This window comes from Anabrus simplex, chromosome 5 (assembly GCF_040414725.1).
Source record: "Anabrus simplex isolate iqAnaSimp1 chromosome 5, ASM4041472v1, whole genome shotgun sequence".
NCBI classification, from domain to species: Eukaryota; Metazoa; Arthropoda; class Insecta; order Orthoptera; family Tettigoniidae; genus Anabrus; species Anabrus simplex.
The window spans coordinates 6,509,075-6,522,889 of record NC_090269.1 but is presented as its reverse complement, the minus strand read 5'-3'; the positions used below and the strand labels follow the sequence as shown (position 1 = coordinate 6,522,889).

The 13,815-nt window shown below is 40.7% G+C and overlaps 1 protein-coding gene across 1 annotated transcript in view; it reads right to left on the bottom strand.

Moving 5' to 3' along the window:
- The window catches only part of Arp3 (Actin-related protein 3), a 95,604-nt gene extending 83,960 nt beyond the window's left edge, over positions 1-11,644 (bottom strand). The window contains exon 1 of the mRNA XM_067146735.2: positions 11,507-11,644. Within this exon, the coding sequence (XP_067002836.1) occupies positions 11,507-11,550 (44 nt within the window). The 5' untranslated portion in view covers positions 11,551-11,644. The remainder of the gene's footprint in view (positions 1-11,506) is intronic.
- Positions 11,645-13,815: the final 2,171 nt, after the last annotated feature.

Genomic DNA, 13,815 nt, shown 5'->3' with positions numbered 1-13,815 from the left:
TCATTTTTGCTACTTGTTTTTAATGTCGCACTAACACATCAAAAATTTTCGGCAACGGAAGGACGAGAAAGGGAAGGTAGGGGCTGTGGCCTTAATTAAGGTACAGCCCCAATATTTGCCCGATGTGAAAATGGGAAATCACGGTAAACCATCTTCAGAGCTGCAGACGGTGGGATTCAAATTCATTATCTCCTGAATGCAGGCTCACAGCTGCGCAACCCTAACTGCACGGCCAACTAGCTTGGTGTTATACTTTCACACGAGGCTGTTTCACTTGAATCTCTTGATGGATCACTTCATTATAGATCTTGCCTCTTTACGTTTTCTGGAACAATGACCTAAGGAACTTCCTTTCTGTAGCTTGGAGTCTATTATCTCTGCTGTTAATGGTACGTGTTATTATCGGAATGAAGTAGGTCTGACTGGCACAACACACAAATTTTAAAATAAATAAAATTTGCTGAAAAATATGCCCTTAACTTCACATTTAACAGTATTCTGTATTATCAAAGCACTGCGTTCACAGATACTGGGGTTCCACAAAATTATACAAGAGCTTTAATCCAATCTAAAAAATTCATATTTCCAATATTAAGTTTCATTTCAAATTTCATATAAACAGATTGGGTGATTCTACAGACATTCAGCTTCAAACTTGGGCTCGATAGTATTACCTGGACTGTATTCTTTCCTCACAGAAGTTAAGAAGCAACCGAACCCCTCTGTTACAATGTCGTACCCTACTCCACTCCATCTCCCTGTACGCCAGACAATGTGCTCGGAACTAAGTTTTGCGCAGGTCATTTTATGTGAGGTACCGTTATAGCTGCCACTTCCAGCCAAACAATCTTCACTGCTTTGTGCTTTAACATATGCTTACGTCTGTTCGCAAATGGAGACATGCTGGCTGAAGGCCTCACATATTAATTCCAGGCCCCATTGCCCACATACACTGGCCACTACCTGGAGTATGTCAATAGGACGAGACATGGCTATGTTCTACTCGAGAGACAATCAGCCCCTCACCAGAAAACATTTCCAACTCCAGGACTACTAGAATAATAATGTTATTGGCTTTACATCCTATTAACTACTTTTTATAAGGTTTTCGGACAAGCCGAGGTGCCATAATTTATTCCCACAACAGTTCTTTTACGTGCCCGTAAATTTTCCAACACAAGGCTGACTTATTTGGGCACCTTTCCTTATCATCGGACTGAGCCAGGATCGAAACTACCAAGATGAGTCAGAAGGACAGCGCTTCAACCATATGAGCCACTCAGCCACGCAAGGGGACTACTAGAGTACACTGTCAAACAGAAATACACTATCAAAATAAAGTACGTCCAATTCCTAGAAGTGCTCTTACAGAATACCAACACAATCACAACACAATGAGATATAGTGGTGGCACTAGGCCTTGTACAGAAGCTGTATAACATAACCTTCAACCTGTAAACGTGGCACCCACCTGGTGACCATGACTGTTACGGTGTCTAGTCTCTATGGTCTGACTCTGTGGTTAGCTCGTTCAAGTCCTGTTGGTGCAAATATTTTTCACCATCAGAATGTTGGTCAGCAAGGTAGGAGAGGTACACAATTTCCAATCACTAGATTGTGTGGTAAAAGCTGGATTTAATTTCAAACCTCTCTGCAAAGTTCATATGGAGGAGAGCCACGACATTACTGATACTAATGTGTCGATCGGATGGGGTCGTAAAGCCTTGAACAGAGCCCTTGGTGTTATTCAATTAGAGTAGGCTATGTGCCAGCACTGAGTTTCACCCTCTCTTCCCCTTTGCCTGTCCAGACCATCAATCTTGTCACTAGCCATATCTAAGTTGGCAGCCTTGTGTAGCATGTTATTATGTTGTACAAGTCACGTCAGGGTGGATTCTTAAGCTCTCTTTTACCTCCCCTATTCATAGAGTTTTACCCTTATTACCGTCAGTGTCAAAATAACTGATAGTAGGCCTAAAATTTAGGTTACCGTTCGTAACAAAATTACTGACAGCAACTGATTGGGTTCTGTTTGCCTGAACGGTGGTTACAAAGTTTATACAAGGAGTAATTTTAACACCACCTATTCAATACAATTTATTCCACTATAGTGTGGTTAAATACACATGGAAATTACCAGAAATTTGAAGGGTACATGTTTCGCCCACTATTTATTGGGCATCATCAGCCTCAATCAATCTTAAAACACACATGGTCTAAGGAGCCATAATATCTTACGTAAAACGTATTGATGAATATTTACAAGTGTTCATACTGTGGATGCAAAATGATTACAGTACAAAAATATTGAATAAAACAGAACTTATACTAAAATCACTTTAAAAAATTGAAATGTTCGTCTAAAAGTAACTGTCACACATTGTTTTTAGAAAGTAATCCATGTCTGACACTGAAATGGATCATTTTGATGTAAAACTTGAACAATATATATTACATTTGGGAAACGGAATATAAAAAAATAAGGCGTCAAAAGAATAAGAACAAGATTGTTAATTTATTATTATTATTATTATTATTATTATTATTACAACTTCCCCCATGCGGAGGCTGCCACAAGGACAAAGTATGTCGACTACACAGTATTTTGTCTTCTAAGTTACTGTTGACTTTGCTAGTGTGCCAGGTAGAAGATTCCCCAAAAGGCTCAGGAATAGATTTGCAATACGGTTCGTCAGATGTTATATAGATGATTGCGGAGTATGGTCACTGAACCTCGTATTGCGGCGATAGCGATGTCGTGGAGTCGTGTCCGGCTGAGACCGAGAGAATCCCATAGCTGTACAAGAAATTTAGGGATTGTGCCTCGAGCTCCGATCATGAGTCCATGGACGGAAATATTGTCTAGGTGATATTTATCTTTATAGTAGTTTACAGTTGGCTGGTAAATTGACTTCTTTTCGGCGTCCACCTCTTCGGCCTGGCCAACGTGCGACTCGAAGCGTATTGTGGGATCTAAGATTAGTCCTTGCTTGCTAGCTGGTTGAAAGGCTATCATGTCAATACGTCTGTTACTCCCGTCGGTAGCTAGGCCAGAGACCTCTTCGTGCACCGTGAAACCGTGATCCCTCAGCGAGGTCGCAATCATGTGTCGTATTGTATGATGGCGGGAATTTCTCAATACCTCCCCGTGAGGGCAGGCTCCCAGGACATGGGCAAGGGTTTCGTGCTCTCTGTGGCAACGCCGACAGAGGGTGTTGTCCTGGGACCTTCCTGGCATGGAGCAAACGGCGCACACGTTCGCTGTCATCTTGATGGCCTCTCTCCATTCCGCACAGGATAAGCCCCGGTGATCTCTTATCCATTTGTTCGCTGGCGTGTATTCCTGGAAGAGTCCGACGCCCTTTCCTTTGTGTGGCAACTTCGTCCATGACTGAACTTCTCTGTCTCGTAGTGTCTGTCGGACCTTCCTTACGATGGGAAGATGGCTATTTTTGGACATAACTCGATCATTCATTTCTATGCCTAGATCTTGCAAACAAATTGTACGCTCTTGTTCCAAGTTTCTAGTTGCGTTAATGTAGCCGTTATTTGCAAGCGATAATTTATTACAGATGTTAATATGCTGTAGTTTGGCTTCCCAAGTCGCGCGAAACAAACCGAGGCCTTTATACTTCCTTTCGGAGTATACCATGTGATCCGGAACGTCTGCTGGTAGTTGTAATAATTCTTTAGTTCCACTCTTTAATATTTTATCCGCATCTGATAGAAAAGATTGAGGTATCTTGTTTAGGGGAGTAACTTGGAGTGGATAAATAAGAGTAGGTGATATTGAACTGTTTAAAATTGAAAATTTCTGGTCAGATTGCAGCAATGGTGAGCTAACAAGGGTGTCAATCTTGTTTCGCGTCTTTTCAAGTACGGCTTGTGGATCCAGTTTAATTTCATTGATGAAATTCACACCTAAGTAACGAATTGCACTTCCGTTGCACTGTGATTTAATTTCACAGTCATCATTAATGATGATATTCTCCTCCGTTAGCCGACCTTTCTTGATAGAAAGACAAGCTGATTTTGAAGCGCTGATGTGCAGGCCGAGTTCCTTAAATCTTTCTATGGCGATCCTGGCTAGTTCGGCAGCAGATTCAGTGTTTTTCCCAAATATTACCGTATCGTCGGCGAAACACATTATAGTGAGGTTAGGCTCCTCGTTTGCAATCGAGTAACCGTAATTCCTTGCTAAAGAATCTTCAGAAAGTTCTTCCACAATATGATTGGTAGCGATGTTAAATAATGCCGGTGACAAAGGGGAGCCTTGAAGCACACCGCGATTAATTTTGATGGGTTTTGTTCCCTGTTTTCGTGTCTATCTGTGTTACGTTTCCCTCTTGTAGAGCAATTATCAGTCTCGTCAGTTTTTCGGGAACTCTGACTGACTCCAGTGTGCTCTGGAGGTGCGCATGTCCGACGTTATCAAAAGCTTTGCGAACGTCGAGAAATATAATGCATGCATCGTTCGTTTCTTGCCTAGTGTGCTGTAAAGCGGCTTCCAAAATTGAGGTATTTATGTAAGTACCGGGTGTATTGGTGAAACCTCTTTGGTTGTCATGAAACCCAATGTAGTTCCGAAGCTGTTTGTCAAGAACTCTCTCGATGACTCGTCTAATAACTGAGCATATAGTAATTGGACGCCAGTTACTGGGATCGTTTACGTCGCCTCCTTTGTGAACCAGAATTGTACGGGCTTTCTTGAAAGTCGATGGTACTAACCCTGTTGTTAGCATTCTAGTGGCGATGATTGCGATTATCTCTGAAATCGTGCTGTTTTTAATAGCTCGGACGATTACGTGGTCAGGACCGCTTGCGGTGTCTATCTTGATGTTCTGTGTTGCCTGAATAATGTCTTCTTTAGATATGACCGGATTGTATAGGTCGTTAGTCTCCATGATTTCACTCTCAGTGAATTTTTGAGGGTATTCTGGTCTTTTGTGGTCGTTAGGCCTAGAAAATATGTCCGAAAAGAATGTGTGCAATACATCTTCTTTCAGGCTGCAAATCGGTTGTTCGTTTGTAAACACATTGCGTATGGCTTTTCGCCGCTGATTGTAATAGTAGAACTGAGTGGATTCATACATGTACTTCCTTCTTCTCTTCTCTCTTCCCCTTTTCGTTGATCTTTCAGGGTTTGAAGAGGTCCTATATGAACGTTGGGTAGAATTTAGTTGGCCATTCTTTCTCAGTTCGTAATATTTCTGGGCGGGGTGTTTCGGCCCGGGAAGAACATGTGGTACTGAAGCTAAGAATTGGACAAAGTCATTAACGGCCTCGTCGAAGTGGTCGTCTGTTAGGTTTTCAGAAAACTTTGATTTCCATTCAATCAGATCGTGGTTGTACTCGTCCATATTCGGAGCTTGAGTAGTAGCAGTATTGGTTGTGGTTTCATTGGACTGACGATTCTCTGGAGAATTTCGTATAATGCTGATTTTACTCTGCTTCTTGACCAGGGTATCTCTGTGCACTGCAGGGTGAGCTCTGCTAACGTGTATGCTTACGCCCCTATCGGATCGATAATATTTCCCACAGTGCGTGCATTGTACACCATGTGATTGTTGTTCGTCGGAAAGATTGTTAGCCATATTGCGAACATGTATATGTGACCGTATAACTACGATTGAAATATTCTTATCTATGCGCTGTTATCCAGGAAAGAATATAAAACGAGCCACGTGATCTTCTAACATCACTGCCTTGTCGACTTGATTTACTGAATGAGGCGGCGGAATACTAGGATATATGACAATCACATAACAGGCGACATGTATAAAAGTTAACCACACTAAACTTTTCAACTATCAATAATCTACACCACACGAAAAAAATAAAGACTATATACACTTCAAGTCCTCTCGGATAAGGGATGTACTGTACTCCACAAGCAAGAAACCGTGAAAAGATGTAAGTTTAAAGTAATAAATGTCTTCCTTTATGATTGTCTCCACAAAACTGGGTCACGTTTTACGTATACCTTCCGCCAGGTTTGAGTGAAGTATAGATCATATCCTATGCAACACCAAACGAAGAGTGCAGGTTGTCCTTTTTCCAGTAGAAGGACTTCTCTCCAGTATGTATCGTTATGTGTAGCCGGAGGTCACTTCGCCTAGCGAATAGTTTGTTGCAATACTAACACTGAGAGAGCCTTTCCCCTTTATGAAGAAGCAAGTGGGTGCGAAGATTACTAAGTAGACAAAACGTCTTATTGCATTTCATACAGGGGCATGGCTTTTCTCCAGTATGTACGACTTTGTGTTGTCGGAGGCTACCCTTTAACTTCAAACACTTTATTGCATTGTTTACAATAGAATGGTCTTTCTCCGGTATGCGTGATGATATGTTGCTTGAGAGACGGGCTTGACTAAACGTTTAATTGTATTCCTGACACTGAGATGGTGTTTCTCCATTATGAAGAAGGGGGTGCCGTTGTAGATTACCTCGCTGGGTAGGCGTTTTATTGCATTACCGGCACTGGAATGGCCTCGATCCAGTATGTGTAACAGTGTGTGTTCGGAGTTTGCTGTTAGTTGTAGACGGCTTGTTGCATTCTTAACAGCAGGTTGGACTGTCTTTAGTATGCGGCGTCATGTGTTTTCGGAAGCTAGATCTATTATTCTTTCAAATGCATTGTTACAATCCTGGCATTGGGAGGGCCTTTCGCCATTATGAACAGGCAGCAGGGTTTGGAGCTGAAAGTCTAAGGAAATCGTTTTATTGCATTGCCTGCACTGGAATATCTTTAATCCCGTATGAGGAGTTGCGTGTCTTTGTAGAATGCTCCTTGTTGTAAACCACCATATTGTGATTTTTATTTTTTACGGTGGAACGGCCTCTGTCCAGTATGCACGTTGCAGGAGATTGCCCCCGGTTGTACAAGCTTTATTGCGTTCGACGCAGCGTAACGGTTTCTCTCCGGTATGTGTACACTATCCGTGTTCGTTGACTAACCTGGACCCTTAGACAACGGTACATATTCTTGACTAAAGAATCTCTCAGTAAAAGACGAAATTTAAACTTAACCTCTTTCGATTTACACTGTTATTTAGGTCTCGCTCCCGTGTAAACGGCTGTAATATCTTCTTCTGGATTCCCAAGGACTTCAAAGCGATTTGCTGTTGTTGTGGGCGATGTGTAGTTTATGTCGCGTGTTATCGTTGGGGGTACTTTCAATGTTTGTACTGTCTCGTATTATTCACTTCTACGATGTTTTCTCGATCTAGAAGACAGTGGATTTCTTCCTGTGCATTCTTCTCTCTTCTTAATGTTCTAATAATTTTCTCCTCAATAGCAAGCTGCGGCTTGATTTGGCGAACGATAGCAACGATAAACTTGGTAGCCACTTCATCAAAGGTCCTGTGTCCATTATGGCTATTTTCCCCTTAGACTGCGTTAGTATCACGTTCTTATATTTCTTGACCCTGTGTGCATAACACCTGTCTACATCATAACCTGCACGTTTCCCCACACTGTCTGTATACCGGTACTGCCGTTTTCAATTATGGCTAGAAAAATGTCATTACGGCGTACTTCCAGTTTGAATGACTTGTAACGACATCGCATTGATGTACCAGACCTCTGGTCAACATGGGTTTCATTGTTCAGGTGGTTGGTTTGCAACTCATTCTTCAAGTAAGTTAGAGATTCGGCAGTGCTTGGGACTCTGAATAATGTCCTATCCATTCCATACTACAAGAATATCCACTAGATAAAATGCTGGCACACGAATTTATCATAGAATAATTGAGTAAATATACTCTTGTTCCACCACACGAAATAGTTCCCTTATTATTCAAGGTGCCACTACTCCAACGCTGGCTTGGATGTCAAATACTGCCACGTTACACCGGTCGTAATCAGTAAGTTACATATCGTCTAACAGAAAGTTTGAATGACTTGCAACAACCGTCACATTGATGTGTCCGACCACTGGACCACATGGGTTTCGTTGTTCAGGTGGTTGATTTCCAATCCGTTCTTCAAACAAGATGGGAGACTCCACGGTGCTTGCGGCCCTGAATAATGTCCTGTCCGTTCCATAATACAAGAATATCCACTAAAAAGAAATAATAATAATGCTGCCACACGGATATATTACAGAATAATTAACTAAATATAATTGTCGACACATCAACTCTTGTTCTACTACGCAAAATAATTGCCTTATCATTCTTGGTGCCACCACTCCAACGCTGGCTCAAATGTCAGACACTACCACATTACACCGGTCGTAATCGGTAGGTTACGCATCGTCCTATGGAAAGTTGGCACTCACTTCACGCAACTATCAAAAAAGTATCCTACGATTTCACGGTATTTTGGCCACAAACAACGTATATACGGGAGCACTCCGTGACCCTTATCTTACTCAACCGCATCTTGAGAATAAATTGACAACATTGTTTACTATGGACATCCAAGTCTACAGGAGGCATTTTCTGGTTACACGAAATTGTCGTCCAGCCTACCTTCTTTTATTTGATATTTTAGCAGCGTTTTACGGCATATTCTTCGATGTTTTTTAGCACTTCACGACACTACGATTTTTATCCAACTTTCCAAGACGTCTTAAAATATACCGCCTCCATTTCAACTACATATTTCCATCCTTTTTTAAATATTGGCCTCAAACATGAGCATATACTCTATCTTTTAACAATCTTGTTCTTATTCTTTTGACGCCTTATTTTTTTATATTCCGTTTCCCAAATGTAATATATATTGTTCAAGTTTTACATCAAAATGATCCATTTCAGTGTCAGACATGGATTACTTTCTAAAAACAATGTGTGACAGTTATTTTTAGACGAACATTTCAATTTTTTAAAGTGATTTTAGTATAAGTTCTGTTTTATTCAATATTTTTGTACTGTAATAATTTTGCATCCACAGTATTAACACTTGTAAATATTCATCAATACGTTTTACGTAATATATTATGACTCCTTAGACCATGTGTGTTTTAAGATTGATTGAGGCTGATGATGCCCAATAAATAGTGGGCGAAACATGTACCCTTCAAATTTCTGGTAATTTCCATGTGTATTTAACCACACTATAGTGGAATAAATTGTATTGAATAGGTGGTATTAAAATTACTCCTTGTATAAACTTTGTAATTAGCTATTTTTCAATACGGAATAATGACGAGAATAATGGTTTGTAATGAAATGTAATGGTTGTAAAGAAGTAGGGGGACTGGAAATACTAATATTACATTGAAAATTACTGATGTGTTCAGCATATTATTTTCAGTCCCCTACTTCTTTACAAGAGCTGTCAGAACTATGCAACAAAAATCACAAAATATACCATTCATGCCCACCATTGCAGAACCGATCGATCTCATCTTCTTTGGTACTAACAAATTTTCTGTAATTAAGCTCACTTGAGTGTCGTGGGTAATATAGATAAGTTTCCTAATTATTGATTCTATCTACCTTGTCTTCGGAGTAGCTAGATTTTGTGACTTTTACAGTTAATTTGGCCACTGTTTTTTCCAACAGTCGTTACCTTATGGACCTGTGTAGGGAAGGTGGGGGAATTTTCATTGTGTTTAATTTATTCAACAAGATTTTTCATTGTTTTTGTAAAAATTTCTTGTGTTGTAACTTACTACATTAATTTAGCAGATATTGATTATTTATGTCTTTTTCTTACTTTCTGAAACAAAAGTAGAAGATGTGCAGGGGAGGGATACAGACTATAACCTTATTCTACTGGATTTGTATAACCTCATGATCCTAAAATCCATACCAAGAACACTGTAGTCTATGGCTGTGGAAAATCTCTGTAAACGAACATTAAAAGACGGCGGGAGGAGCTTACTGATTATTTATATGTTTCTTAGCTCCTGTAGGCCTATATCCAGAGACAGAACTACTTTGGATTCAGATCATTCCAGGAAATAATGCAAATTTTTTCTACATGATGTCACATGGGTTTAAAGGAGAATGGGGATACAATCCGAGGTCTACCTCCCATACACATATGAGGCGCGCAGTGCTACTGAGGTGATATTTTGTTTTTCATCACACCAACTTAACATGGTCTTATGGTGGTGGCAAGATAGGACAGGGACCATGACCTTCCTAGTATGAAAACGAGAAACATCAGAAAACCATCTTCAGGGCTGTTGACAGTGGGGCTTGAATCAGCTGTCTCCCGAATACAAGCTAACACCTACATGCCTCTTGTACAGCACAGCCAACTTGCTCAATCCAAGTTACAGGGGCTATCAACGGGGTAAGCAGTGAGGTGACTGCAAGACTGGAGCTGCCACTATTCTAATTCCTCCACCGAGACAACTTATGGCTCATGCTGTGGAGTATGGACACTTATTGACAGCCCTAGAAGCGTTCCATGCCATGGAATGACGGAGTGGAGGAGCAGGGAGAGACGTCATTGTTGTTACGGTAAAACTTCCGCAAGCGGGCCGGGCATGGCGCGCCTCGCACTCCGCTCGCTGTATGCACGGAGGCTTGGCGGCGGGTGATGCTGTTACCAACTGTTGAGGAAAAGTGACGATACGTTACAACCACTAAATTAACTTATTTCTTGCCGTGCGGGCAGTATGCGCCGCGGCGATAGTGAAGAGCCCCTCGAAGGGAGTGTGGCCCCCGAAGGGGGCCACTGTTCTCATGACAGAGCTTGGCCTGGATATAATGTGATAGGTTACAGCTACTAAATTACATTTTTTTCTTGACGATCGAGTGTTTATATTTTGCGCGGTGTGGTGTCCCTGTGGCGACCGACCATGCGACCTCTAGCGGGGAAAAAGTTACATAGGCTTCTTCACAGCTGATGGGAGCTGGCGAATGGGAGTAAAGATAATGGTGGCAATTTCTTCCTTCATGCTGTATTACTTTCTGTTTTCCTATAAAAGAAAGAATAGTTTTCGGGGCGGGATGGTGGGATTATAGCAAGCGTAGAGGAAGGATCTCTCCTCTCAGCCACTCCAGGTATTGTAAAACGTTCGTTTTCAATCTTTACTAATGATGACCAATGCCGGCCCGCTTGCGGAAGCGCCACCGTTGTTACTACAACAACTACCTCATAAATATCTGAATGAAGTCTTAACTTCTATAGTTACAACATTCAAACCGTGATTTGAAGTGCCAACCCAGGCACAAACGCATCTTCCGGGTTAAATAGACTTTTGAATACTATACACATTTCTTCTATTTCCTGGAAGATAAAAAGCTAACGGGGGTACGAAATGATAGGTCATCTTCCACTCGAAGATTATAAGAATCCACTATCCAGTTTACTATTCCGCAAACCGTCATAGACAGTAGAAATCGGACAAACTTTTCCTCTCTTCCACCCAATGACCAAATTTATCAATGGTAAATTGTACACATCAGACAGTCGTAACGATATTACTATATCCTACATGAAAATGACTGGCATAATTTAACAGTGAACGTTTTCTTTATTTACTGAGGAGGGGTTACGTCAATAGTTAATATTAGTAAATAAAACAAATACAATCACATACCCTGTCCCAACATCAATGACACACGCTGGGAGTCTCCCGGCCATATTACTAACTACAGTGTTTAATATCTGTAAGTGAAAATAATGTTCTTCCTGCAATATAAGCAACAGACACCACACCTACATAACGTTACTCATTCTTCACACACTGACATTAAATATGGCTACCGGCACCGGAACAGGATATGAAAAACAAACAACTATCCCACATACGTCAAAGATTGTATAAATCAGACAAACTTCTTCTCCCTTCCATCTGATGACAAGATCATTCCCATGGACGTTCGTTATCACTTACGGGATTTAAGAGATTAACGATTGTGAAAGAAGTCAATGACTCAAGCGGGATAGTTCACCCTTAGTAAGGATGTAAAGGAGAGGGCATATAAGTCTCTGGTAAGACCCCAACAGTTCCAGAACTGAAAAAAAAAAAAAAAAAAAAAAATCCAAAGTAAAGCAGCTCGATTTGTTCTGAGCGATTTCTGACAAAAGAGTAGCGTTACAAAAATGTTGCAAAGTTTGGGCTGGGAAGAATTGGGAGAAAGAAGACGAGCTGCTCGACTAAGTGGTATGATCCGGGCTGTCAGCGGAGAGATGGCATGGAATGACATTAGTAGACGAATAAGTTTGAGTGGCGTCTTTAAAAGTCGGAAAGATCACAATATGAAGATAAAGTTGGAATTCAAGAGGACAAATTGGGGCAAATATTCATTTATAGGTAGGGGAGTTAGGGATTTGAATAACTTACCAAGGGAGATGTTCAATAAATTTCCAATTTCTTTTAAATCATTTAAGAAGGGGCTAGGAAAACAACAGATAGGGAATCTGCCACCTGGGCGACTGCCCTAAATGCAGATCAGTATTGATTGATAATCGCGACTGCAGAGAAACTAGGGTGGTTGGTCCCTTGTAATCTACAGCCTAACCGTGAATTTGTGTTGGGATCGAAGCGACTATACCCGGGTTGTCTCCAGTTGAACCATAGGAAATAGGAAGGATTCTTAACTTCTTTGTAATGGACCGCGAAGTAGCAATGCAAAACAAAAACAGGATTTATCCGTTTTGTTAATGCTTGAAAGAGACAATAACACGGCCCTACAATTTTCTGTTTTATCCCATGAAGTTTATATTAATAATTACTTCAAATTACGCGAAATAACGTCGAGATCACCCGCTCAAATGTATGGTTATAATGCGAGTTCATTACCCTCCCCAGGAGGTGAAATTCGTGAACCGAGCTGATATATCTTCCATCATCTTTTCCCTGAGCGATTACAGCTGTTCGTTCGCAGTGTTGCCAATCTCTGAGATGGTCACATCCTCTTTGGTCAGGATAACCCCAAAAAGATCGCTATCGTATTTTCGCTATAAGTCACTTTACAGACGAAATAGCTCACTGACGCAGCAGCTTGCTTCTCATCTCAGGAAGCTGAATGGTTCGATTCTTGGTTAATAATATGAGATTTCCGAAAAGTCGAGTACCTTTGGTTCGGGCCGCACGTTAAACTCTAGGCACATTCACAGCAGATAGCAGAGGGTTCTGAAGTACCTATCGGCACTTAAGATTGATTTTATAACTGTGCTTTAGTCATCCCTCCGAGCATGTTCTCCGACGGTTTGAAATCTTTACATGTAGTACGCTACGCGAACCTTTTCTTGATCCCCGAACTCCATAGTACTATCAAATACAGCGACACTTACGGATTTCGCCTTGCTAAAATTGGAGACAATTCGACGGTGGCGCTCCGAGTGACTTGACCTGAACAAATCGCGCTAAATTCAAATATCAATGGAAGTGTATATACGGTAATGGATAAATAAATTACGTCTAGAAAGAAAGTGTTATTGAGATATTAACTTCGAAGTTGCTAAAGCAATTTTAGATAAATGAATGAAGAATTATTTAAAAGGTTATTATTCAAAGACTGAAATTAGACATATAAACAAGAAGTGAAATGGACTGCTGTGAAATGGCTTTATCTTCCATTTATGCATTACCTTTTTAGCTTTAGCATTCCTGTCTGAACTCTTACGGTTGGATTTGTCTTTTTTCTCATTTAAAAACGTTGTATCATCACATTAAGACACTTGTTAATAAAAATATCAGCACATTCCTTACACATATGATGCAATGAATTAACATTTAATAGCTGGACAATTTTCCTCTTAACATGAAGCCTACTAACAGAAAGATATTCCTTACACATATGATGCAATGAATTAACATATAATAATGTTATTTTTTTACGTCCTACTAACTACTCGTTTACGGTTTTCGGAGACGCCGAGGTGACGGAATTTAGTCCCGCA